Here is a 25,386-nt window from a genome sequence, read left to right as displayed (position 1 = left end):
TACTTCTCCCACTAAACCAGCAGGGGGCAGCAAACAGAAGGAGGAAACCATCAGAACTCTGGACGCAGCTTTGGATGTGAATGGAGGATAACGAAGACATAATGTAAATGATGACGGAGAGTGAGCGGCCGGCCATTGCCATCTTCCTCTATTGTCCCATATTCTGTGATGGCAGGGCACAATACGTCCATAGCCAGTAAAAATATATAACCGGTAAAAATAATGATAAAATCTCAGATTTTGCAATAAATTATTTATTCCCGCATTGAAAATACAAAAAAATAAAAGAAAAATAATAAGGTCAGATGATCGCAGTCCTCCATGGTTCGGTTGTGGCACTATACGCTGGATCAGGCCTGCAGAGAAATTAATGAGAGGGTTTAATGTGGGTACAGGAGACGGGCACAGCACCCCAAGCCGTTACACCTCACAGGGGCTGCCACCCAGCTTCTACTACATAAATAAGCAGATTTGCTACTCAGGAGTCCGGGACAGTGGAGTAAGTCACCATATTGTCAGTTTTCCCGTATGCACAGACATCAGAGCATTATTGATCAGTTTTTGTTCCAGGCAGTAAATGGTTAAACAGGGTCAGCACATGGGACTAACCTGGGAAAGTATCTCCTTCTCCTCCGACACTTCCTTTTCCTGTAAAAGACAAAAGCATCTGACTTAAAGAGATACTACGACCAATCACACACCTGATGGGGCTGATAACAGAGGCCAATAACTCAATCGCAGCCTTCACGTCACAGCACACACATTAGAAGGATAGCTGAATGCTATTTCAACCTTACTTACTATAGGGCAGCATTTTTTTTGTGACCAGTTTGTTTGGATTGGTTGTGTCTGCTCTATGTCATACGTTGCAGCGCTCTAATAATGTCTGGAAAAGCAAGTAAATTGCCTGGGCGCTGTGTCTTTAAATTATACTTGCCCCTCGCCAGTGCAGCACTCCTTAATGCAGAAAATGTCCTGATGCCAGGTCTGGGATCTTCCTACTCATCATTTTGCTGTGAGGAAGGTTGGGCGGGGCTAGGACCCCCAATCAAAGGGGGTCTCAGTGGTAGGACCCCCAGCGATGAGTCAGTTATCATCTATCTTATGGGTCCGGTCTGTATTTTTTCTGGGAGTCTGCTCTGGGCTTAGTATTTCTTTAGGGGGGTCTGTAATTAGTTTAAGGTCTGGCTTGGCATCTTCATGAGTTTAAAGAGGTATTCCCATCTCCAATATCATATCCCAATATGTAGTAGGTGAAATAATAATAATAATAATACTATTAAAAATACCACCAATTAGAAATGTAGTATAGTTCTCCTGATTAGCTATGTCGCTTACCTCATGTGCAGGGCATTGCAGCTTAGGTATCCATGGTTACAACCACTCATACAGTGACAGTTAGTTGCTGTTGAACCATGGATACCTAAGATGCAATGCCCTGCACATGAGGTAAGTGAGATTAGAGTTAAATCAGGAAAACTATACTACATTTCTAATTGGAGGTATTTGCTAATATTATTATTATTAATTATTATTATTATTATACCTACTATATATTGGGATAGGATCTTGGAGATGGGAATACCCCTTTAAGGCAATCTGTATTAATTTAGGGGGTCTCCTTTGAGGATTTTTCTTTTTTCATTGGGTGTAGGGTCTGTATACAGGGGTCTGTTCTAAAGTTTATCTTCATTTAATAGGTCTGGTCTGGGGTCTAGATTTATTTAGAGGGTATGGTCTTGGGTCTGTATGGGTTTAGGGTGTCTGTATATTTTATTTCGGGGATGTGGTCTGAATTTATTTAGGGGACTCGGATCTGTTTTTGTTTAGGGGTTTTGGTCTTGGGTCTGTTAGTAAGATCACCAAAATATATACTGACCCCTCAAACAATTCGGGATTCAAATGCTTTTGGTTGGGGGCGTGTCCTATATGTATGGGCGGGCATACAAGGCAGACACGACCACGACCTGCAGTTTCACAGCTGTTTGCCTGACTGCCTGCAGATGGCGCTCTTTTATCCAGACCGAACATGCAAACACCTGCAGATAATACCTGGCCCTCCTCCACTTCCTGTTTCTTCACTTCCTGTTCTCGTCGCTTGCGCTCAGCCTCGATGATCTCGAAGAATTCCTTCTCGGCCTTGGAGATCAGCTCCTCCATGTTGTCCTCGGGTTTATCATCCTTGGTTTCCTCCTCTTTGCCCGGCTCAGCTTTGCTCCGCTCCTTCAGACGCATCTCTCGATGCCGTGCCTCCAGGATCTTCTCTCGTTTGGTCTCTCTCTCAAACATCTATGATACCAGAAGTAAAAGCAGAATTCCCCTTTAAGTTTCAAAAATGGGCAACACTGTGGTTATCGTCTACTGGCCACCACTGGAAACAGTCAGAAAGCTTGTCAACAGGTTCCACAGAGGGGCACAGTTAGTTTTCTCTACATTAGATAATTACAGTATATACTTCCCCGAAGATAAAGCACGAAAACAAGCAGTGTATGCAAAGAGAGTTCAGCTCTTAAGCCAGCAGAATTGAGAATGCAGCTCTGGAGCATGAAATAGGCTGGAACCCAGGATATGACTGAACTTACCGCAGTGGCAATGTTCTTCTCATTTCTCTGTAAAGTGCACAGACCAGGGGACAGCTCCAGCAGCGTTGTCAGGCCCATCTTAGAGCCGCAAGCTACGAAGCGGCCATTATCTTGTAATCGGAGACTGTAGAGCGCCTCATCACACACCTGCGGGAGGAAGAAACTTTCAGAGGAGTGGATCAGATGGCAGAGTCTGTGCTCATTCAACAGTCTGTGTGTAGTAGGGGTGGTAGTAGTAGTGGTGCTGGTAGTAGTACTATTAATAGTAATTGTAGGGATAGTAGTAACAGTAGTCAGCGTGGTGATTATCAGTAGTCTGGGTACTGGTAGCAGGGATAGTAGTATCAATAGTGGAAGTACAAACAGTAATTAAGGTACCAGTAGCGATGGCGATAGAAGTAGTCGAGTTGGTGGGAATAGTAGTAGTAAGGATATAAGTAGTAGTAGTGATGGTAGTAATAGAGGTACTATTAGTGGTAGGGTTAGTAGTAGTGGTTATAGTAGTAGAAGGATTACTAGTGGTAGAATGATTATCAGTAGTACTAGTGCTCTTGAATGTAAAAATAGTGTATGTAGTAATGGTGAGAATAGTACTGGTAATAGTTGTAGTAGTGGTTAGGCTTGGACTGGCCTACAAGAGGACTGGTGAATCCCTGGTGGGACCCTCTGCAGCAATGGGCCTACTTGGCACACACTTGATGCTCTGTATATACGGTACTGTATACTGCAGACAAAGGCAGCATAGAGCATTTTATGTATTAGTCTATGGAAGCAAAGGCTGAAATTATATAAAATGGCTGCAGAAAACCACACGGTAGCTTCCATCCATGGCTGATTTGCAAGTAACTGAAGAGCGGGCCCCCAGAATCAATGTTACTGGTGGGCCCTTAATAGCTTAGTACAAGACTAGTAGTGACAATAGTACTGATAGAAGTAATTGTACTAGTGGTAGCAGTAGTGGTAATAGTACCGGTAGTATGAGTAGTGATAGTGATAGTAGCAATGATAGCAGGAGTAGTGGTGATAATTGTAATGGTAGTAGTAGTGGAAGCAGTTTTTATAATTCCCGACTCTCATCAGCAAGGAGTCCTATATTATTTTGAGACATGAAAAGCAGTTAAAGGGGTCCTGTATTATTAGAACTCAGTGGTGGCTCAGTGGTTAGCACTGGTGACTCTCAGTCCTGGGCCAGAACATAACAGGATTAGACCTATATGTGGTTGGCATGTTTCCTTACAGGTCAGGCTACAAAAGGGCGCACCTAATATAAGTTTGTGAAGACCAAGTCTTGGATGTGTCTACGTTAACTCTAATTTTCCAATCCACCGCCCACGGATTACACTCGCGTGCAGTGTCCAGAAAGGGGTAGCTAACGAATAGGGTGCAGTCAGGATTCTCATACAAGGTAAGGGCAGTCCTGTAGATGATATCCTCATGGAAAGTAATGGGATAGTACACGCGACATCGGTATGAGGGGTCATCCAATAGGAAAACTCAACAGTTGGCAGCAAAGACTTGGCAATTCCCCAAAAATACCCATGCTCTCCTTATACCCACCACCTAGTCAGTAAATACCCATGCCATCCTTATACCCACCACTTAGTCAGTACCTTCAGGCTCAGTGAGGGGTTGTTCTGCTTAAATAAATAATCCCAAACATCCAAAGTCCCGTCCATCTTGGTGGTCAGGAACACAGATGGTCGTACTGGACTCCAGGAGGCATCTGTTAGGTAACTTGTGTGATACCTGGAGGAGAAAGGTATGCTGAGTATGTGCCATGAAGCTGTGGGTACTGTGGCTTTTACTGGGGGACACTATGAGCCTTACTGGAAAAAATGGCTATTACAGGGGTGCAGTTGCTTTTCTTGTGGCACTGTGGCTTTTTTGGGGGGGCACTGTGGCTTCTGCTAGGGGTTATCTGACTTGTACTAGGTCCACTTGTAGTTACTTAGGTACTGTGGCAATGAGCCATTATTATTCAACCTTTTCTCAACTGTTTTCACCCTGGCAGGAGCAAAAGGGGGTACTGTCTGCAGTGGACAGAGTTTACACATTGCCTGTGACATGCTCGCTGCTACACCCTGCGCAGACTGCTGCCTCTCCTGTGCGTTTTCCGAACCCTGCTACCAGTATATAACTCTCAGTATCAAAACGGTTAGCTGCTTGTATTATCTTACTTGGTCCACATGATGGAGGACTCCCGAGAATCCTCTGACCAAATCCGAGCCGTCCAATCTCCAACCGTTAGGAAATTTTTGGGGAAAAATGGATTCCTCTGTACAGAGTAGATGGGGCCATGGTGACCACTGTAAGTGCACACAATCTTTTCAGCCGGGGTCTTGGCCTTTCGGTTGCAGGATACCACCATGCCTTGTTCTGTCCCAACCATGAACTTTGTTGGCTATGATAAAAAGCAGTAAAACTAGCAAACTGGCTTATTTCCAACCAATCATCTCGGCCATGTCTGTAGCGGGCGGAGTTTACACACTGCCTGCGACATGCGCGCTGCTGCACATGGCACTGCTGCCTCTCCTGGGCCTTCTCCCAATTTAGATTGATCTACTGTATATAACTGTAGTCTCTGACCAATGTGATCGCCTATTGTTGTGATGCCTGGGGGATGTAGTTACAAGTCCTACGCACTTACTATGGTGGGCTCAAACTCTAGGGAGATGCCACCTAAAGCCAAGTCAAGGTTGCCTTTCTTGGTGATGTCTAGGATCAGCTTTTCTGTTGGCTCGCTCATCTTCCGTATGTCCCACCATAAGACCTGTAGCCAAAATTCACAAATAATAAGTAAATAAAGTTATATTTTTTATGGCAATGCATTTTAGATACTGTATTATGACAATTATTTGCTAATCACAACCCCTTCCATGTAGCAGGTCCATGTGGTCATAAAGTAGGAGAAGCAAAGATGCTGCTGTTGTAACTTGGCACTGCTGTTATAACTAGATGATGATACTACTGTACTAAGCTTCTGGGGGAGTCGTTATACAAGGACCCCTCAGAAAGCAAAGTCCAGAGGGTCATGTTGTTCTCCCGCTCACCTGTCCGTCTGTGGAAGTTGAGAAACATTCAGTGCCAGTTTTTGACTGCAGCCATATGACCTTGTACACAGGATCACGGTGACTATGTTCGATGACAGACACCTCCACAGGTTGACCTCCTTTCCGAGTGTCCCAGTAAGCTGGAGAACAAGAGCAGGACATTATAGTGTTAAGAACGGACACGCCAAAACAGTTTTTGGTTTAATTACCCCTGAAATTACACAGAGCAGAGGCGGTGACCCTAGAAAGCTCCAATTCGACTAATGACTTATATCCAGCCATGTATTGCTCTGCATTATCAGGTGGAAACCATCAGCAAGCATGTTAGCTGCTGCTAATTTTATATATATATATATATCCTTAGTACAGACCAAAAGTTTGGACACACTAATTCATATGTGAGGCCGTATGGCACATTTTATAAAAATATTTTAGTGTAGGACTGCCTCAAATGAGATTTGCCGTGACGTGGCGAGGCAGCTCAAGAAATTGCAATTTTTTGCCAAAAATCTCAAAATTTTTATAATAAGTACGGTTTGGAATGTTTGGTGCTGAAGTGCACATTTGGTGCTGGCTTTTTGTTTTTTCTTCATTGAATTGGTCGGTGGTTGACCTCCACCTTGCTATGCACCCCAATTTGGGATGTATTCCATCTGTCTAGATTTTGGCGGTTGGTGACTGTTCACATTAAGTCATCAGGCCTTGTCCACAGGCTTTTTACTTCATGCAGCATTTGCTTGGACCTGTCCCGCCCACAGCCATGACTCAGTCATGGGTACGGGATTGAAATAGACCAGGTGAGTGCTGCTAAGAGCAGTTCTACCATTCATATGTGAGGCCGTATGGCACATTTTATAAAAATATTTTAGTGTAGGACTGCCTCAAATGAGATTTGCCGTGACGTGGCGAGGCAGCTCAAAAAATTGCAATTTTTTGCCAAAAATCTCAAAATTTTTATAATAAGTACGGTTTGGAATGTTTGGTGCTGAAGTGCACATTTGGTGCTGGCTTTTTGTTTTTTTCTAATTTTATATATATATATATATATATATCCTTAGTACAGACCAAAAGTTTGGACACACTAATTCAAAGAGTTTTCTTTATTTTCAGGACTCTGAAAATTGTAGATTCACATTGAAAGCATCAAAACTATGAATTAAAACGTGGAATGAAATACTTAAAAAAGTGTGAAACAACTGAACATATGTCTTATAGTCTAGATTCTTCAAAGTAGCCACCTTTTGCTTTGATTACTGCTTTGCACACTCTTGGCATTCTCTTGATGAGCTTTAAGAGGTAGTCACCGGAAATGGTCTTCCAACAGTCTTGAAGGAGTTCCCCGAGATGCTTAGCACTTGTTGGCCCTTTTGCCTTCACTCTGCGGTCCAGCTCATCCCAAACCATCTCGATTGGGTTCAGGTCTGGTGACTGCGGAGACCAGGTCATCTGGCGTAGCACCCCATCACTCTCCTTCTTAGTCAAATAGCCCTTACACAGCCTGGAGGTGTGTTTGTGGTCATTGTCCTGTTGAAAAATAAATGATGGTCCAACTAAACGCAAACCGGATGGAATAGCATGCCGCTGCAAGATGCTGTGGTAGGCATGCTTGTTCTGTATGCCTTCAATTTTGCATAAATCCCCAACAGTGTCACCAGCAAAAGCACCATCACACCTCCTCCTCCATGGTTCACGGTGGGAACCAGCCATGTAGAGTCCATCCGTTCACCTTTTCTACAAAGACACGGTGGTTGCATCCAAAGATCTCAAATCTGGACTTATCAGACCAAAGCCCAGATTTCCACTGGTCTAATGTCCATTCCTTGTGTTCTTTACCCCAAACAAGTCTCTTCTGCTTGTTTCCTCTCCTTAGCAGTGGTTTCCTAGCAGCTATTTTACCATGAAGGCTTGCTGCACAAAGTCTCCTCTTAACAGTTGTTCTAGAGATGAGCAGATGTGTCCAAACTTTTGGTCTGTAGTGCGTATATATGTGTATATATATATATATATATATATATATTACTCATACAGTTAGGTCCAGAAATATTTGGACAGTGACACAAGTTTTGTTATTTTAGCTGTTTACAAAAACATGTTCAGAAATACAATTATATATATAATATGGGCTGAAAGTGCACACTCCCAGCTGCAATATGAGAGTTTTCACATCCAAATCGGAGAAAGGGTTTAGGAATCATAGCTCTGTAATGCATAGCCTCCTCTTTTTCAAGAGACCAAAAGTAATTGGACAAGGGACTCTAAGGGCTGCAATTAACTCTGAAGGCGTCTCCCTCGTTAACCTGTAATCAATGAAGTAGTTAAAAGGTCTGGGGTTGATTACAGGTGTGTGGTTTTGCATTTGGAAGCTGTTGCTGTGACCAGACAACATGCGGTCTAAGGAACTCTCAATTGAGGTGAAGCACAACATCCTGAGGCTGAAAAAAAAGAAAAAATCCATCAGAGAGATAGCAGACATGCTTGGAGTAGCAAAATCAACAGTCGGGTATGTTCTGAGAAAAAAGGAATTGACTGGTGAGCTTGGGAACTCAAAAAGGCCTGGGCGTCCACGGATGACAACAGTGGTGGATGATCGCCGCATACTTTCTTTGGTGAAGAAGAACCCGTTCACAACATCAACTGAAGTCCAGAACACTCTCAGTGAAGTAGGTGTATCTGTCTCTAAGTCAACAGTAAAGAGAAGACTCCATGAAAGTAAATACAAAGGGTTCACATCTAGATGCAAACCATTCATCAATTCCAAAAATAGACAGGCCAGAGTTAAATTTGCTGAAAAACACCTCATGAAGGCAGCCCAGTTCTGGAAAAGTATTCTATGGACAGATGAGACCAAGATCAACCTGTACCAGAATGATGGGAAGAAAAAAGTTTGGAGAAGAAAGGGAACGGCACATGATCCAAGGCACACCACATCCTCTGTAAAACATGGTGGAGGCAACGTGATGGCATGGGCATGCATGGCTTTCAATGGCACTGGGTCACTTGTGTTTATTGATGACATAACAGCAGACAAGAGTAGCCGGATGAATTCTGAAGTGTACCGGGATATACTTTCAGCCCAGATTTAGCCAAATGCCGCAAAGTTGATCGGACGGCGCTTCATAGTACAGATGGACAATGACCCCAAGCATACAGCCAAAGCTACCCAGGAGTTCATGAGTGCAAAAAAGTGGAACATTCTGCAATGGCCAAGTCAATCACCAGATCTTAACCCAATTGAGCATGCATTTCACTTGCTCAAATCCAGACTTAAGACGGAAAGACCCACAAACAAGCAAGACCTGAAGGCTGCGGCTGTAAAGGCCTGGCAAAGCATTAAGAAGGAGGAAACCCAGCGTTTGGTGATGTCCATGGGTTCCAGACTTAAGGCAGTGATTGCCTCCAAAGGATTCGCAACAAAATATTGAAAATAAAAATATTTTGTTTGGGTTTGGTTTATTTGTCCAATTACTTTTGACCTCCTAAAATGTGGAGTGTTTGTAAAGAAATGTGTACAATTCCTACAATTTCTATCAGATATTTTTGTTCAAACCTTCAAATTAATCGTTACAATCTGCACTTGAATTCTGTTGTAGAGGTTTCATTTCAAATCCAATGTGATGGCATGCAGAGCCCAACTCGCGAAAATTGTGTCACTGTCCAAATATTTCTGGACCTAACTGTACATAATAAAATTACTAACTTCAGACAGAGCCCTGTATCCAATCAAACTTCTAAACACATAGAAGCATTGGTAGCATCTATCCTGCCTTGTTGATGGTTTAAATTTTTTCTCTACACTGTAAATTAGAAACGGACTGCACTGAAATAAAACAGTTCTGGTGAGGTCATGGACTATTGAATACCCCTTAATCAGCCTCTCCCTTGTTTGAGCTGGCTGATAACAGGGAGCAATTTATAGATGCCAGTCAGAGAGCACTGTCTTGTATTGCTATTCTTCTCGCCACCACTAGAGGGCAGTAGTTAAACAGTCAGATAATGGAGACGTCCCTATGATACGTACTGATCTGTCCATTGTAGCAGCCCCCGACCAGGATGTGGGAATCCTTGGGGTTGTATTCCAGGCTGACCAGCGGTGACACGGGCTTCAGGGTCAGCTCCGGCTTGTTTGGGTTCTCTGCAGAATAGGGGGCATCAGCAGATATGAGTATCGTGTTCGGTTGGTATTGCAGGTTGGGGATTTACGTAACTGTATGAATTAAACTTTCCTCACCAATGTCCCAGATATAAGAGTCATAGCTCATGTCTTTGGGGGCCCTCTGGAACTCCAGACAGGAATATGCCACCGCCAGCTTCCTGCTGCCATCAGGGTGCCAGGAGAGGTGTGTGGCCGTGCGCTTGATCTCATTGGGGTCTCTGTAGAAAGAACAGTTACCTTGATCATATATATTTGTATATATGGATGATCTACAGCAGATCTCTTCGTCCCGTGACTACATCCCCCAGCATGCCCTCATAGTTGCAGGCTGAGTATTGCAGTTTCACCACAGATGAATGATCTGGAGATGAAAACTCTCCAGGATTAGAAAAAAACCCACAACTGATTTCTTCCACAAACAGCGCCACTCCTGTCCACAGGTTGTGTCTGGTATTGCAGATCAGCTCCATTGAAGTGAATTGGGCCCACCTGGAATACGAGACATAACCTGTTGGATGCTTATTGGCCTTCAGGTGGGCTCAGACAAAGAGGACAAGGGCTTTCGTCATTATGATAGTACCAGGATACCTTTCACCCCATAAGAAAGTTTACATTGGAAGGGGGCAGCACCTGGATACTGCCCCCTTCTGGGTATATTAGTGGAGGAGCATTACGGGAGAGGCGATTTATTCTACCTCTGCTTGTGTGGTATGGATGGGCACCAAAGTACTAGTTTTGGATGCCATGCAGGCTAATGCCAGCCATGATCGATGTGGTCTCCAGCATAAGTCAATGTGAGCCTTCTCAGTCTAAAGGGTTAAGACATTCTTGCCCCCGGCCCCCTCCAGCTTGTCTATTAGCTAAGCTAATACCTGAACACATTAATGGTCTTGGCAGAAGGCGCCTCGTCCATCCCTTCCAGCTCCTCCTCTTCTTCGAAGTATTCCTCATAAATATTGATGGCGTTGTTCTGCTTGATGCAGTGCTCCATCACCTGGGATGACAAGATAACACCGGCCGAGCTGTTAATCTGGACCCAAGGCTCTCGTGTCCTCCGCTCCTCATAACCACAGAGCCAGATCATTAGTGGTGGATGTATTTCTTGTTATGTCAGCTACAATCGTGTATTCGGGAAACCTAGGAAGCTTCAAATTCACATTCCTCAAGTATCAGTTTGATGGAACCTCTTAAAGGGGTCTTCCAGTCTACATAAACGATTACCTCTGATCCCTTGGTCACTCAGGCCATGAGACATTGAGCGGAGAAGCTTATCGCGCATGTGCATTAGTCAGCGCCATAGACTTTGTATGGAGACACAACACCTTTTGGTTACCCCATCTTTCTTGAGGTCTGGGTTGCAACCAGGTCTAATGGTGGCTCATTCTTGGAGGTAGGTAGAGCCATCATGATCCACCCAAGGTCTCCAAAGTGCAAAGTGCTCTGCCAGTCTGATCAAGTATGAAGCACATAAGCAGAGAGGTGCCGGCCCAGCTTAAGGATGGCCCGTGTGCCTAAACATCGCTATTCTGGCTTACCCAGGGATGATAATGACTGTGGGGGCACCTAATTAATAAATGTATTGTGAATGATGGGACCCCCTTACACTGCCCAGCTGTGTGATGGTGGCGACATAATGGTCATCCTTCTCCACTTTCTTCCTGTAACGGGTGGTCTGTTCCATTTCTTGGGGGTTAATGTCTTTCGGCCAGCCGCCCTCCACATGGTTAACTCCTCGAGTCTCCATTTCAAATCTTTCAGTGTTCACCTATGAAGGAAAATAGATAAAGAAAGTCAGTCGGAAATAGTGTGCTAGAGTGATAGTGAGCAAATGAGTCCAGCCCACCATTTACCTCCATAGGAGTGATATTGTGTGTGAGGCCACTGCTCCATTCACCACTATCAGGAGTGATACTGCATGTGAGACCACTGCTACATTAGCCACTATAGGAGTGATATTGTGTGTGAGACCACTACTCCATTCACCTCTATAGGAGTGGTATTGCATGTGAGACCAGAGCTCTATTCAGGTCTATAGGAGTGCTATTGTATGTGAGACCACCCCTCCATTCACTTCTATGGGAGTGACGGTACACGTGTGAACCACCCTTCCACTAACTTCTATGAATGTGACAGTGCTTATAGGAGACCACCCCCCATTCACTTCTATTGGAGTGATAGTGTACATCAGATACCACTCCTCCCTTCACTTTATGGGAGTGATAGTACGCGTATGAGACCTCCCCTTCATTCACCTGTATAGGAGTGATAGTGCACAAGTGAGTGCGCAAGAGAGACCACCCCTCCGTTCGCTTCTGCGGGAATGATAGTGCTTATAGAAGACCTCACCGCCATTCACTTCCATGGGAGTGATAGTGTATGTGTGAGAACACACCTCAATTCACTTCTATAGAAATAATAGTGCTTATGAGAGACCTCACCTCTATGGCAGTGACAGTGCGTGTGAGACTACCCCTCTATTCACTTCTATGGGAATAAGAGTGCACATGTGAGACCTCTCCTTCATTATCTTCATTGTGAATGAGGGTTCACATGAGACCACACCACCATTAACTGCTATAGGAATGAGAGTGTACTTGTGGGACCACACCTCCATTAATGTCTATAGAGTGAGAGTGTCCATGTGAGAACACTCCTCCATTAACTTCTATGGAAGCGAATGTGCGTGAGACAATTCCTCCTTTCATGTCTATGGGAGTGAGTGCATGTGAGAGATCACCCCTTCATTCATTTCTATAGGAGTGATAGTGCACGTGTGAGACCACCCCTCTATTCAGTTCTATATGAGTGAAAGTGCTTATGGGAGACCACTCCTCTATTCACTTCTGTAGAAGTGATAGTGCTTTTCAGTGACCACTCCTCTATTCACTTCTATGGAGTTGACAGTACACATGTGAGATCACCCCTCCATTCACTTCTATAGGAGTGATAGCACCTATGAGAGAATAGCCCTCCATTCACTTCTATAGAAATGATAATGTGCATAAGACCATCCCTCTATTCACTTCTATAAGAGTGATAGTGCTTATGAGTGACCATCTCTCCATTCATATGAGTGATACTGCACATGTGAGACCACCTCTCCATTTAAAGTGCTTTTCAGAGACCATCTCTCCATTTATGTACAAACATAGGAGTGATAGTGCGCATGTGAGACCACCCCTAAATTCTCTTCTGTAGGAATAAAAGTGCTTATGGGAGACCATCCCATTCATGTCCATAGGAGTGACAGTGCACATGTCAAACCGCCTGTCCATTCACTTCTATGGGAGTGATAGTGCTGATGGGAGAGCACCACTCCGTTCACATCTATAGGTGTTATAGTGCTTTTGGGAGACTACCTCTCCATTTACGTCTATAGGAGTGATAGTGCACATGTGAGACCACCCCTCCATTCACTTCTATGGGAGTGGCAGTGCACATGTGAAGCCACCCCTCCATTCATGTCTATAGAAATTATAGTGTGCTTGTGAGACCACCCCTGCATTCACTTCTATAGGAGTGACCTCCTCGATTAATTTCTATGGGAATAAGACTGCACATGTGAAAGCACCCCTCCATTCACTTTTATAGAAAGGATAGTGTTTAAGTTCGACCACCCCTCCATTAACTTCAACAGGAGTGACAGTGCACATGGGAGGCCACCCCTCCATTCACTTCTATAGGGATGATAGTGTTTATTGGAGACCACCCCTCCATTCACTTCTAAAGGGATGATAATGTTTATGGGAGACTACCCCTCCATTCACTTCTATAGGGATGATAGTGTTTATGGGAGACTACCCCTCCATTCACTTCTAAAGGGATGATAATGTTTATGGGAGACTACCCCTCCATTCACTTCTATAGGGATGATAGTGTTTATGGGAGACCACCCCTCCATTCACTTCTATAGGGATGATAGTGTCTATGGGAGACCACCCCTCCATTCACTTCTATAGGGATGATAGTGTTTATTGGAGACCACCCCTCCATTCACATCCATAGGAGTGTGTGTGAGATCACCTCTTCATTCACTTCTATAGCAGTGATAGAAGTGAATGGAGTGATGGTCTCATACATGCACTCACTCCAATAGAAGTCAATGGAGGGGTGGTCTGACATGTGTACTGTCACTCCTATGGATGTGAATGGAGAGGTGGTTTCCCACAGAAGTGAATAGAGCGGTGGTCATGCACACCACTGCTCCATTTAAGGTGACATGGGGCCCCCACACGTAGGTGATAAATGTTATATCCCGTTGAGATGATATGCATATGAGCTCTCCTCCAGAAAGAAGCCGTCTACAGTGATACCTACAGGTAGCTGCACCCTAAAGATTCCTGGATCTCCACAAGGAGGACCGGTACCTGTCCAGACCCTGTGGGAAGATGAAAACCATCTCCTGGTGGTCCCCTGCAGAAGATGATCACTGTATGCTTGGTTTCTTCTTTTTTAAACCTATAGTTACATTTTTCGATGGGGGGGTCAAAAACATTCAAGAGGAACCTGCAGATGTGGCCCCTGGTTGGGTTTGGACCCCGATGCATCATACTAAGAGTCCATCCCGCCTTCACCACAGAGGTGCCTGCTCCGTGCCCCCATTAATCTCAGCGCGGGTAAACAGAAAACCGATCGCTCTGAGATTTCTGCCAACTAAGGAAAGTCTCGGCAGCGTAATTAGCGGTAACTACTTAATAAGTGGGACATGATTAACCCATTAACATCGCTAATGAGTGTTTAGTGGAATTGCTTTTTCCAATCAATTACGTAGCGCTTGGCTTGATTTATACCCGTCATGCTCTAATCTCGTCCCCCTGGCATTGGGTATAGTCAGGCTGCCAGCTGCTCGAGGTGGCATCCAGGAGAGATGGCTGTGATGTATGGTGACTGGGATTAGTATGTGTCGCTGGCGATCATATACCCAGTGATGTGATCCTGGTATAACACCGCGGCACGTACAGCCCCCGGGAGCTCAGCTCACCCTGTGGTCTTCAAATGGGCACCAGAAAGGGGCGACACAAACGAGGAGCCACGGACTGAGAAACGCGTCAATGTAGGGGGAGGCAGATTGTCAGGTTTCATGGCTCACACTAAGGCCTCATTCACACATCAGTTTTTTTTCACATAAGAGAAAAACTGTTATGCGGCCATTACAGCAAGTACTGTTATAAAGTCACTGAGGCTGGCACTATTGTATGAGCACTAGGCCTGACACTTACACGTCCACTATAGTGGCAATATTAGATGGGCATTATGGCTGGTACTATTATATGGTATACCAACTGCCTCTTGAACACAAAGAAGAGTTGAACTCCAGCGCCACCTATTGGAAGTAGCAATCCTACAAGTCAATATCGACACTTTAAAGAAGTGGTGCACCCATATTTATTATTTGCTAGATTGATACTATGTTTCTCTCAAATACCTTATATTGGCAATAATGCCTGTGAGAGGCGCTATTGCAGACCGCTGTTCCCCCATCGCCTGACCCCCGGGCTCCGTGACGTCACGTCAAGTTCCTGATCACGTGACATCACCACGGCCGGTCTCCTTGAGTGATTGGCTGTAGGCGGTGTTTCACTGCTCAGCACAGCCCGGCGTGTCTCCTGCTTGCAGTGCTTTGCTGTGAGGGAGGAGGGAGCAGGGAGATGCTGGGCTGTGCTGAGCGGTGAAACACTGCCCACAGCCAATCACTCACGGAGACTGCAGCCGGCAGCGGTAATGTCACTTGATCAGAAACTTGATGTGACATCACCGGATCCCCGAGATCACGGAGCCCGGGAATCAGGTGATGGGGAACAGCGGTCTGCAATAGCGCCACTCACAGGAAGTATTGCCAACATAAGGTGAGAGAAACATTGTTTCTCAATATAATATCGATCTAGCAAATAATAAATATGGGTGAACCACCCCTTTAATGAGCCTTGTCATATGACTTAGGTCAGGGCCACACGGGGATTACTACGATCCCCTCGCATGACACTCGGCTCACGCTGGCAGAGACGATTTTCAGGCGAGTGTCCCTGCAACTGAGGTCCGATTGTATGAGCGAACCTCAGCTGTGGGGGCGGGCCGGCACGGAGGAGGGGCGGGCCAGTGCTATGGAGGGGAAGGGGCAGGCACGGAGAGGGGCGGGCCAGTGCTGCAGAGGGGAGGGCCGGCACGGAGGAGGGGCGGGCCGGTGCTGCGAATCGGAGAGCCGTCAAGGAGGAGGAGAGCGAGGGATTTATCTCACACTCTCCTCCGTAGCTGGCTATTGCCATTCTCGCACTGCACTCGCGGTACACCGGTGTACCGCGAGTGCAGTGCGAATTTTTTTTTCTCATCCCATAGACTTGAGAAACCAGGAACGCATTACAGTCGCAGCATGCTGTAATTGTTTTCTCAGTCTGATTAGGGCTGAGAAATTAATCGCTCATGTGCGCTGACACACAGGCTAATATTGGTCCGAGTGGAATGCGATTTTTTTATCGCACTCCACTCACACAGATTTTCATGCCGTGTGGCTTAGGCCTTAGTGTAAAAATCAAACAAGAATCTGTATTTGCAAATACGTGTTTCGGGGTGGTGCCCCTCATCAGGGGAAAGCTAGAGATCTGATTTGGCTATATGATAAGCCTTTGGCTGGGATTTAAGGAGTAATGTGTCTCCTTGTGAACAGTGATATGGCATTGTAAGGAGACTTATAGGCCATGGTATCCACTATATGGGGAACATTACACAGGTCCGATTCGGCACTATTTTATAGGCACTAGTGCTAGTGCCGACGCTGCCTTGCAGAGGACACCTTTTGCTAGGTTCTCTGATGTGTACGAGTGTCCCCTCGTTGGCCGATTGTCCACACGTTTCACACATCAGCAGTGACCCCTGCAGGCTTAGAGGAGTATGACACCATATAAATCAGACACAATCAGTCCTGGAATCCTGCGCTTACGTCTTACCTCGTGCTCGGACATGTCATGGGCGCACTGGATGCCCATGTCACACGGGTTCCTCTCTATGAAGTTCAGTGCCTGTGAGGGGTCGGGCAGTATATCCACGTGTAATTCTGCTGGCCGATCCGAAAAGTTGCATTGTCGGCCAAATTCGCTGCGTTTCCGCGTGTAGACGTATACGATCTCCATGATGCCTGGAGGGGAGGAAAGCAGATATACATTGATAAGAGCCGCCCTCTTCTGTCTTCTTAGATATAGCTGGTTCTGGGAAAACTGGGTGACGGCCTCAGTGTGATTTAAATATAAAAGGCTGACCAGCACATCCAATAGGTGTGAACAGGGGCATGCTGAACATTCAGAATGCACCTATTCACACCTACTGGATGTGCTGGTCATTTTTTTATATTTGCAATGGCGGCCATACTAACTGCCAATTATTATGGCAGCTCTTCTTAAAGGGTTACTCCCATCTTCATGGATGGATATTGTCAGATATTGCTTACAGAAGAAGCACCTGTTCTTCAAATATAAACGTTTCTTCTGTTTATGGCTCGTTACCTAGGAGACCGACCACCACTGCTGTGTAGATTCTAAGCACTGTGCTGCACCTGGCCGCAATCAGGAGTTAATAGTGCGCTTCACCGATTCTGGTCAGCTTCAAAACAGCGCTTACAAGCTCAATACTAAAGTGCCTGTAGTGGTCGGTCTCCAAGGCAACAAGCCGTAAACAAAAGGAAAGTGTTCATATCTCAAGAACAGCTACAAATTGAAAAAAATAAGCAGTAAATTGCAAAACTGCTTGGCTCTATCTGACAATATCCATTTATAAAGATGGGAAGAAACCCTTTAATTCTGCACCTACACAGACGCGAGAAACAGGTCACTGGTCAGCCTAGTCTTGAAAAGCTGAGTGACTACCTTAAAAAAAAAAATCAACAAAACTTCAGAAAATCCCACCTAAGGACTACAGGGCACGTGCCAGGGTCCACAGTGGCAGAGGAACCACTGGGCCCAGTTTTCAATTTGTGATGTCCCCCATGTGTACTGCGGCGGGCTCAGGAGCTGGACCTGCTCCATATAATGTGGGCGCTGGGTGTATGACACAGATCGTGGCAGCTAAAGAGACTGTCAGCACAGAATGACTGTACAAACAAAGCAGAGGCGCTTGTGCATCATGGCGGAGCCAATCATTTAAATCCATCTCCCTCTTACTTGCTTTCCATCTATCTCCAACCATCTCTGTTCTATGAAGCCAGAGCCATCAATCAAAGAAGAAAGGGGGGAGAGAAAACCAGCAGGTAGGAGGGTGCACTTAAAGGATTAGTCACAGCGTGATGCACCAGTGCCTGTGCTTGGTTTGTACAGTTATTCTGTGTGGATTCCCTTTAAAGGGAATCTGTCACTAGGTTTTTGCTCTCCCATCTGATAGCAGCTTAATGTAGAGACAGAGACCCTGATTCCAGCGATGTGTCACTTACTCATTTTGATAAACCAGCAGTTATACAGAGCTCATGAATATGCCGGACTACCTGCAGCACGCCAAGTAGTCCTGTAATGATAATCACTGCTGATTAAACAGTTACATTATCAAAACTACACTAAGCAGTCAAGTGATACATCGCTGAAATCAGGATCTCTGCCCCTACATTATGCTGCTCTCAGATTAGGTGGAAAAAACCTTGTGACAGATTCCCTCTAAAAACCTTTCGATGCTGCTGTCAATAAGGACAGCAGCCTTTAGGAGGTAGAAAATGGGTGAAATCCCCTCCAAAGTGCATCATTATGATTGCAGGGCACTTATGGCAGCTACTGAAGGTCCTGAGGTCTGCCATGTTTGTACACCTGTGGCTGGATGTCACTGGAGATTGATAACTTATTGGCCACCATCGATCATGTGATTGCAGGTTCGACCCCCCCAGCGGACAATTGAAAATGTAATTTTTTAGTTAAATTAAATAAATGTATTTAATGGGAAAATGAAAAAATAAGTAATATATATATATATATATATATATATGTGTGTGTGTGTGTGTGTGTCTGTGTGTGTGTATCCATAGTGTATGTGTGTGTGCATGTGATTTATTTCATTATTAGATGTATTTAATAAAAAAAAAAATGTGTCTATAATGTATATATGTGTGTGCATATGTAATTCTATTATTATATTATAAACATGTATTTAATAAAATCTATATATATAATTGCCTTATTCTGTCTGTCTGTCTGTCTGTCTATCTGTCTGTCTGTCTGTCATGCTCCGAAATTGTGTCCTTACGGTGACACAAAGCTGATTGGCCGCTGGGCTCGCCATGGCCCCGCCCCCCCACACGGATTGGCCTCTCGCCCCGGCTCTCTGCAGGCCCCGCCCCCCTCACGCAATGCACGCTCGCTCTGGCCCAACTGACACGGAGCCCCGATTCCCAGGTGAGTACACACACACACATCAGATCACACTCACTCTCACACTCACTCTCACACACACCTCACACATCACAACATCCTGGGATATCGCTTGCTTCTACACCGGCTCCGTCAGGATCCCAGCAGCGCCAGACATAACCTTGCGATGCTGGGATCTTCACGGAGGCCGTGAAAGCTGGTAACCATTATACACATCGGGTAACTAAGGTCCCTTAGTTACCCGATGTGTATCATAGTTACCAGTGTACACCGGCTCACACTCACTCTCATACACACCTCACACACACATCACATCGCATCCACACATCAAGGTCCTGCAGCGGCGGAAAATACAGACACATAACAGCACACACATAACAGCACACACATACACACACACACAAATCAGATCACACTCACTCACACACACACATCACATCGCATCCACATACTCACAACATCCTGGGATATCGCTTGCTTCTCGGCGGCGATACTGTGCTGTTGTGATCTTCCAGGACCTGCCGGAGGATCACATGGCCAGAAGCATGTGATATCCCCGGATGTTGTGAGTATAAGCGCGTATGTGCGATATCGTCAGTGTCTGTGTGTGTGAGTGTATGCGATCGGGTGTGTGTGAGTGGATGCGATCGTGTGTGTGTGAGTGGGTGCGATCGGGTGTGTGAGTGTCGGCAGAGGAGCACGGCGTGCTGGAGGAGGCTGGGAGCAGAGAGGCTGATCATGGGGAAGGCTGGGAGGAGAGAGGCTGATGCTGGGGGAGGCTGGGAGGGGGAGGCTGGGACGAGGGAGGCTGATGCTGGTGGAGGCTGATGCTTGGGGAGGCTGATGCTGGGGGAGGCTGGAAGGAGAGAGGCTAATGCTGGTGGAGGCTGATGCTTGGGGAGGCTGATGCTGGGGGAGACTGGGAGGGGAAGGCTGATGCTGAGGGAGGCTGGGAGGAAGGAGGCTGGGAGGAGAGAGGCTGATCCTGGGGAAGGCTGGGAACGGGAGGCTGATGCTGAGGGAGGCTGGAAGGAGAGAGGCTGATGCTGGGGGAGGCTGGAAGGAGAGAGGCTGATGCTGGTGGAGGCTGATGCTTGGGGAGGCTGATGCTGGGGGAGACTGGGAGCGGAAGGCTGATGCTGAGGGAGGCTGGGAGAGGGAGGCTGGGAGGAAGGAGGCTGGGAGGAGAGAGGCTGATCCTGGGGAAGGCTGGGAAGGGGAGGCTGATGCTGGGGGAGGCTGGAAGGAGAGAGGCTGGAAGGAGAGAGGCTGATGCTGGTGGAGGCTGATGCATGGGGAGGCTGATGCTGGGGGAGACTGGGAGCAGAAGGCTGATGCTGAGGGAGGCTGGGAGGAAGGAGGCTGGGAGGAAGGAGGCTGGGAGGAGAGAGGCTGATCCTGGGGAAGGCTGGGAAGGGGAGGCTGATGCTGAGGGAAGCTGGAAGGAGAGAGGCTGATGCTGGGGGAGGCTGGAAGGAGAGAGGCTGAGGCTGGGAGGAGAGAGGCTGATGCTGGGGAAGGCTGATGCTGAGGGAGGCTGGGAGGGGAAAGCTGATGCTGGGGAAGGCTGGGAGGACAGAGGCTGGGAGGAGAGAGGCTGATCCTGGGGAAGGCTGGGAGAGGGAGGCTGATGCTGGAGGAGGCTGGAAGGAGAGAGGCTGATGCTGGCGGAGGCTGATGCTGGGGAGGCTGGGAGGAGGGAGGCTGGGAGAGGTAGGCTGAGAGAAGAGAGGCTGATGCACACACACACACACACACACACACGCGCGCGCACTGCACAACACACCACACACACACACACACACACACACTGGGAACCACAAACAACTGCCCTACACAGACACCCACACACACAGACAACGCTGCACACACACAACACCCAACACACAAACACCGCGGCACACACAAATATACGCACATACCGCACAACACACACATTGCACAAAACATACCTCCCCCCAAAACACACCACACACACACACAAACCGCGCAACACACACACAACGCTCCACAAACAACGCAACACACGCAACACACATACAACACCGCTCTCACCCCCCGTCACACCCAGACAACACCCAGAACATGTACAGCGCCTACACAAACACTTGGTAACTACAGACAACAACATCTCTCTATATATATATATACTAGAAGGTGGCCCGATTCTACGCATCGGGTATTCTAGAATTTACGTATTGTGTATTTCATGTATGATTTTTGTTATATATATATATATATATAGAGAGATGTTGTTGTCTGTAGTTACCAAGTGTTTGTGTAGGCGCTGTACATGTTCTGGGTGTTGTCTGGGTGTGACGGGGGGTGAGAGCGGTGTTGTATGTGTGTTGCGTGTGTTGCGTTGTTTGTGGAGCGTTGTGTGTGTGTTGCGCGGTTTGTGTGTGTGTGTGGTGTGTTTTGGGGGGAGGTATGTTTTGTGCAATGTGTGTGTTGTGCGGTATGTGCGTATATTTGTGTGTGCCGCGGTGTTTGTGTGTTGGGTGTTGTGTGTGTGCAGCGTTGTCTGTGTGTGTGGGTGTCTGTGTAGGGAAGTTGTTTGTGGTTCCCAGTGTGTGTGTGTGTGTGTGTGGTGTGTTGTGCAGTGCGCGCGCGTGTGTGTGTGTGTGTGTGTGTGTGTGCATCAGCCTCTCTTCTCTCAGCCTACCTCTCCCAGCCTCCCTCCTCCCAGCCTCCCTCAGCATCAGCCTCCCTCTCCCAGCCTCCCCAGCATCAGCCTCCGCCAGCATCAGCCTCTCTCCTTCCAGCCTCCTCCAGCATCAGCCTCCCTCTCCCAGCCTTCCCCAGGATCAGCCTCTCTCCTCCCAGCCTCCGTCCTCCCAGCCTTCCCCAGCATCAGCTTTCCCCTCCCAGCCTCCCTCAGCATCAGCCTTCCCCAGCATCAGCCTCTCTCCTCCCAGCCTCAGCCTCTCTCCTTCCAGCCTCCCCCAGCATCAGCCTCTCTCCTTCCAGCTTCCCTCAGCATCAGCCTCCCCTTCCCAGCCTTCCCCAGGATCAGCCTCTCTCCTCCCAGCCTCCTTCCTCCCAGCCTCCTTCCTCCCAGCCTCCCTCAGCATCAGCCTTCTGCTCCCAGTCTCCCCCAGCATCAGCCTCCCCATGCATCAGCCTCCACCAGCATCAGCCTCTCTCCTTCCAGCCTCTCTCCTTCCAGCCTCTCTCCTTCCAGCCTCCCCCAGCATCAGCCTCCCCTTCCCAGCCTTCCCCAGGATCAGCCTCTCTCCTCCCAGCCTCCTTCCTCCCAGCCTCCCTCTCCCAGCCTCCCTCAGCATCAGCCTTCCGCTCCCAGTCTCCCCCAGCATCAGCCTCCCCAAGCATCAGCCTCCACCAGCATCAGCCTCTCTCCTTCCAGCCTCCCCCAGCATCAGCCTCTCTCCTTCCAGCCTCCCTCAGCATCAGCCTCCCGTTCCCAGCCTTCCCCAGGATCAGCCTCTCTCCTCCCAGCCTCCTTCCTCCCAGCCTCCCTCAGCATCAGCCTTCCCCTCCCAGTCTCCCCCAGCATCAGCCTCCCCAAGCATCAGCCTCCACCAGCATTAGCCTCTCTCCTTCCAGCCTCCCCCAGCATCAGCCTCCCCAAGCATCAGCCTCCACCAGCATCAGCCTCCCTCGTCCCAGCCTCCCCCTCCCAGCCTCCCCCAGCATCAGCCTCTCTCCTCCCAGCCTTCCCCATGATCAGCCTCTCTGCTCCCAGCCTCCTCCAGCACGCCGTGCTCCTCTGCCGACACTCACACACCCGATCGCACCCACTCACACACACCCGATCGCATCCACTCACACACACCCGATCGCATACACTCACACACACAGACACTGACGATATCGCACATACGCGCTTATACTCACAACATCCGGGGATATCACATGCTTCTGGCCATGTGATCCTCCGGCAGGTCCTGGAAGATCACAACAGCACAGTATCGCCGCCGAGAAGCAAGCGATATCCCAGGATGTTGTGAGTATGTGGATGCGATGTGATGTGTGTGTGTGAGTGAGTGTGATCTGATTTGTGTGTGTGTATGTGTGTGCTGTTATGTGTGTGCTGTTATGTGTGTGCTGTTATGTGTCTGTATTTTCCGCCGCTGCAGGACCTTGATGTGTGGATGCGATGTGATGTGTGTGTGAGGTGTGTATGAGAGTGAGTGTGAGCCGGTGTACACTGGTAACTATGATACACATCGGGTAACTAAGGGACCTTAGTTACCCGATGTGTATAATGGTTACCAGCTTTCACGGCCTCCGTGAAGATCCCAGCATCGCAAGGTTATGTCTGGCGCTGCTGGGATCCTGACGGAGCCGGTGTAGAAGCAAGAGATATCCCAGCATGTTGTGATGTGTGAGGTGTGTGTGAGAGTGAGTGTGAGAGTGAGTGTGATCTGATGTGTGTGTGTGTACTCACCTGGGAATCGGGGCTCCGTGTCAGTTGGGCCAGAGCGAGCGTGCATTGCGTGAGGGGGGCGGGGCCTGCAGAGAGCCGGGGCGAGAGGCCAATCCGTGTGGGGGGGCGGGGCCATGGCGAGCCCAGCGGCCAATCAGCTTTGTGTCACCGTAAGGACACAATTTCGGAGCATGACAGACAGACAGACAGACAGACAGAATAAGGCAATTATATATATAGATAACAAAAATCATACATGAAATACACAATACGTAAATTCTAGAATACCCGATGCGTAGAATCGGGCCACCTTCTAGTATATATATATATATATACATATATATATATATATATATATATATATATATATATATATATATATATATATAGAGAGAGAGAGATATATCTATATCTATCTATCTATATATATATATATATATATATATATATATATATATACAGTGTGTGTGTGTGTGTGTGTATCTATGATGCATGTGTTTATGTGCATATGTAATTTTTTTATCATTCATTAATAATAAATATATTTAATTTAATATAAAAAATAGTATTCAATTAAATGTTAATTTAATAAAACAATTAATTTTTAAAAGTATTTTTTACAAGTTTTACGTGTGTGTGTGTGTAACTAAAAATATATACAATTGTTCATTTCACGCCCTGCTTTTTCCCAGAATGTACATAAATGTAGAAAAAAACAAAAACAAAACAAAAAAACACAACTAATAACTGAAAAATGCAATAAATAAAGAATAATAAAATTGTGATGATAAAACCTGCAGCTCGTACCGGATAAATACAAGCCCTGACCTACAGTACTGGACACTGAAAAATTTGAATAAAACAAATAAGTTATACGTCTGGGAAGGGAAGAAGGAAAAAATAGAAAGAGAAGAGGGGTGCGGGGGGCACAGGGGTCCTGCAAAAACTAAAATCACAGCATGATCTGTGCTGATCATGTGATCACTGAATATTTCCCCCATGTCACCTTTCTGCCCATGACCCTTGTGAAGCAAGAGGTAAAGAGAAGCTGACAACTACATCTATCTGTAAAAAAAAAACCTTGCTGATACTTCTAGTTCCACCATGCAAGACTCTTACACTACCTGCTATGGAGAATCAGACTGGAAACCAGCAGCTAATTACATAAACGAGTCATTAATACCCCACGACCTCCATTACCTCCGCTCTGATACGTATTTTGTTCCCAAGACGACCCACTAGTATAGTTGTTTACAGTCTCCTAGCAACGTATACACAGGAATTGCTTATGAACGCTAACGCGCATGCTCAGGAAAAACTTCCGCTCCCACAAGCGCCATTTTGAATGCGGGCAGTCGAGGAAGGGTACTTTGCAAAACGAAAGCAAAATAGAAGATATCACCCGAAGAATTAGCAGAGAAAGGAGGAGATTCATAACGGGATTAACGATTTATGACTTTGAGGAGTCTTCACCGAGTGTGTTTTCTGCGCTAGATGTAGCTTTACAGGTAACCGCTAGATGGCAGCAGATCTGCACACATCTCAGGGATTACATTGAAAATGGAGAATTATCAGATTTCGGGAAAGTTTTATTTTTGGGATCAGATTTACCTAGTGCGACACGGTATAGAATAATTCCCGGGACAGTGAAGGAAGAGATCAGTCTGTGCAGTGTGAGCAAAACCGCGCCAGCTCAGAGGAGGCAGGAGTGTGAGGATCTGCAGAGCATCGCAGCCATGGTAGAAAGGTGTCAGGACATGCAGAGCATCGCAGCTATGACAGAAAGGTGTCAGGACACACAGAGCATCGCAGCTATGATAGAAAGGTGTCAGGATCTGCAGAGCATCGCAGCTATGATAGAAAGGTGTCAGGACAC

General features: G+C 46.8%; 1 protein-coding gene across 2 annotated transcripts; it reads right to left on the bottom strand.

Annotated features, from left to right (window-relative positions):
• Positions 1-264: 264 nt before the first annotated feature.
• DNAI2 (dynein axonemal intermediate chain 2) lies at positions 265-24,800 on the bottom strand. Of its 2 annotated transcripts, none has more exons than XM_075347902.1 (14): positions 24,711-24,800; positions 16,727-16,914; positions 11,389-11,550; positions 10,658-10,779; positions 9,861-10,003; positions 9,651-9,764; positions 5,633-5,772; positions 5,230-5,352; positions 4,760-4,983; positions 4,193-4,328; positions 2,583-2,729; positions 2,053-2,289; positions 610-648; positions 265-356 (listed from the first exon to the last, which is right to left on the bottom strand). In XM_075347902.1, the coding sequence occupies exons 2-14, from the start codon at positions 16,907-16,909 to the stop codon at positions 351-353; spliced, it is 1,776 nt and encodes a 591-aa protein (XP_075204017.1). In that variant the 5' UTR covers positions 16,910-16,914; positions 24,711-24,800; the 3' UTR covers positions 265-350. The 2 variants fall into 2 exon arrangements, with proteins under 2 accessions (XP_075204017.1, XP_075204018.1); XM_075347903.1 differs by having other exon boundaries at positions 24,635-24,718.
• Positions 24,801-25,386: the final 586 nt, after the last annotated feature.

The sequence above is a fragment of the Anomaloglossus baeobatrachus genome, chromosome 5, assembly GCF_048569485.1.
Source record: "Anomaloglossus baeobatrachus isolate aAnoBae1 chromosome 5, aAnoBae1.hap1, whole genome shotgun sequence".
Taxonomy (NCBI): domain Eukaryota; kingdom Metazoa; phylum Chordata; class Amphibia; order Anura; family Aromobatidae; genus Anomaloglossus; species Anomaloglossus baeobatrachus.
This window is presented reverse-complemented; position numbering and strand designations above follow the sequence as displayed.

Bases quoted from the DNA above. Each gene is read 5' to 3' on its own strand.
- DNAI2 (XM_075347902.1), bottom strand. From the start codon at position 16,909: ATGGAGATCGTATACGTCTACACGCGGAAACGCAGCGAATTTGGCCGA. The intron at 10,780-11,388 runs GTAAGGGGGTCC...TTGTCATCCCAG, and splicing joins CCATCACACAGCTGGGCAGT to GTGATGGAGCACTGCATCAA. The intron at 649-2,052 runs GTATTATCTGCA...TGTCTTTTACAG, and splicing joins AGGAAGTGGAGGAGGGCCAG to GAAAAGGAAGTGTCGGAGGA.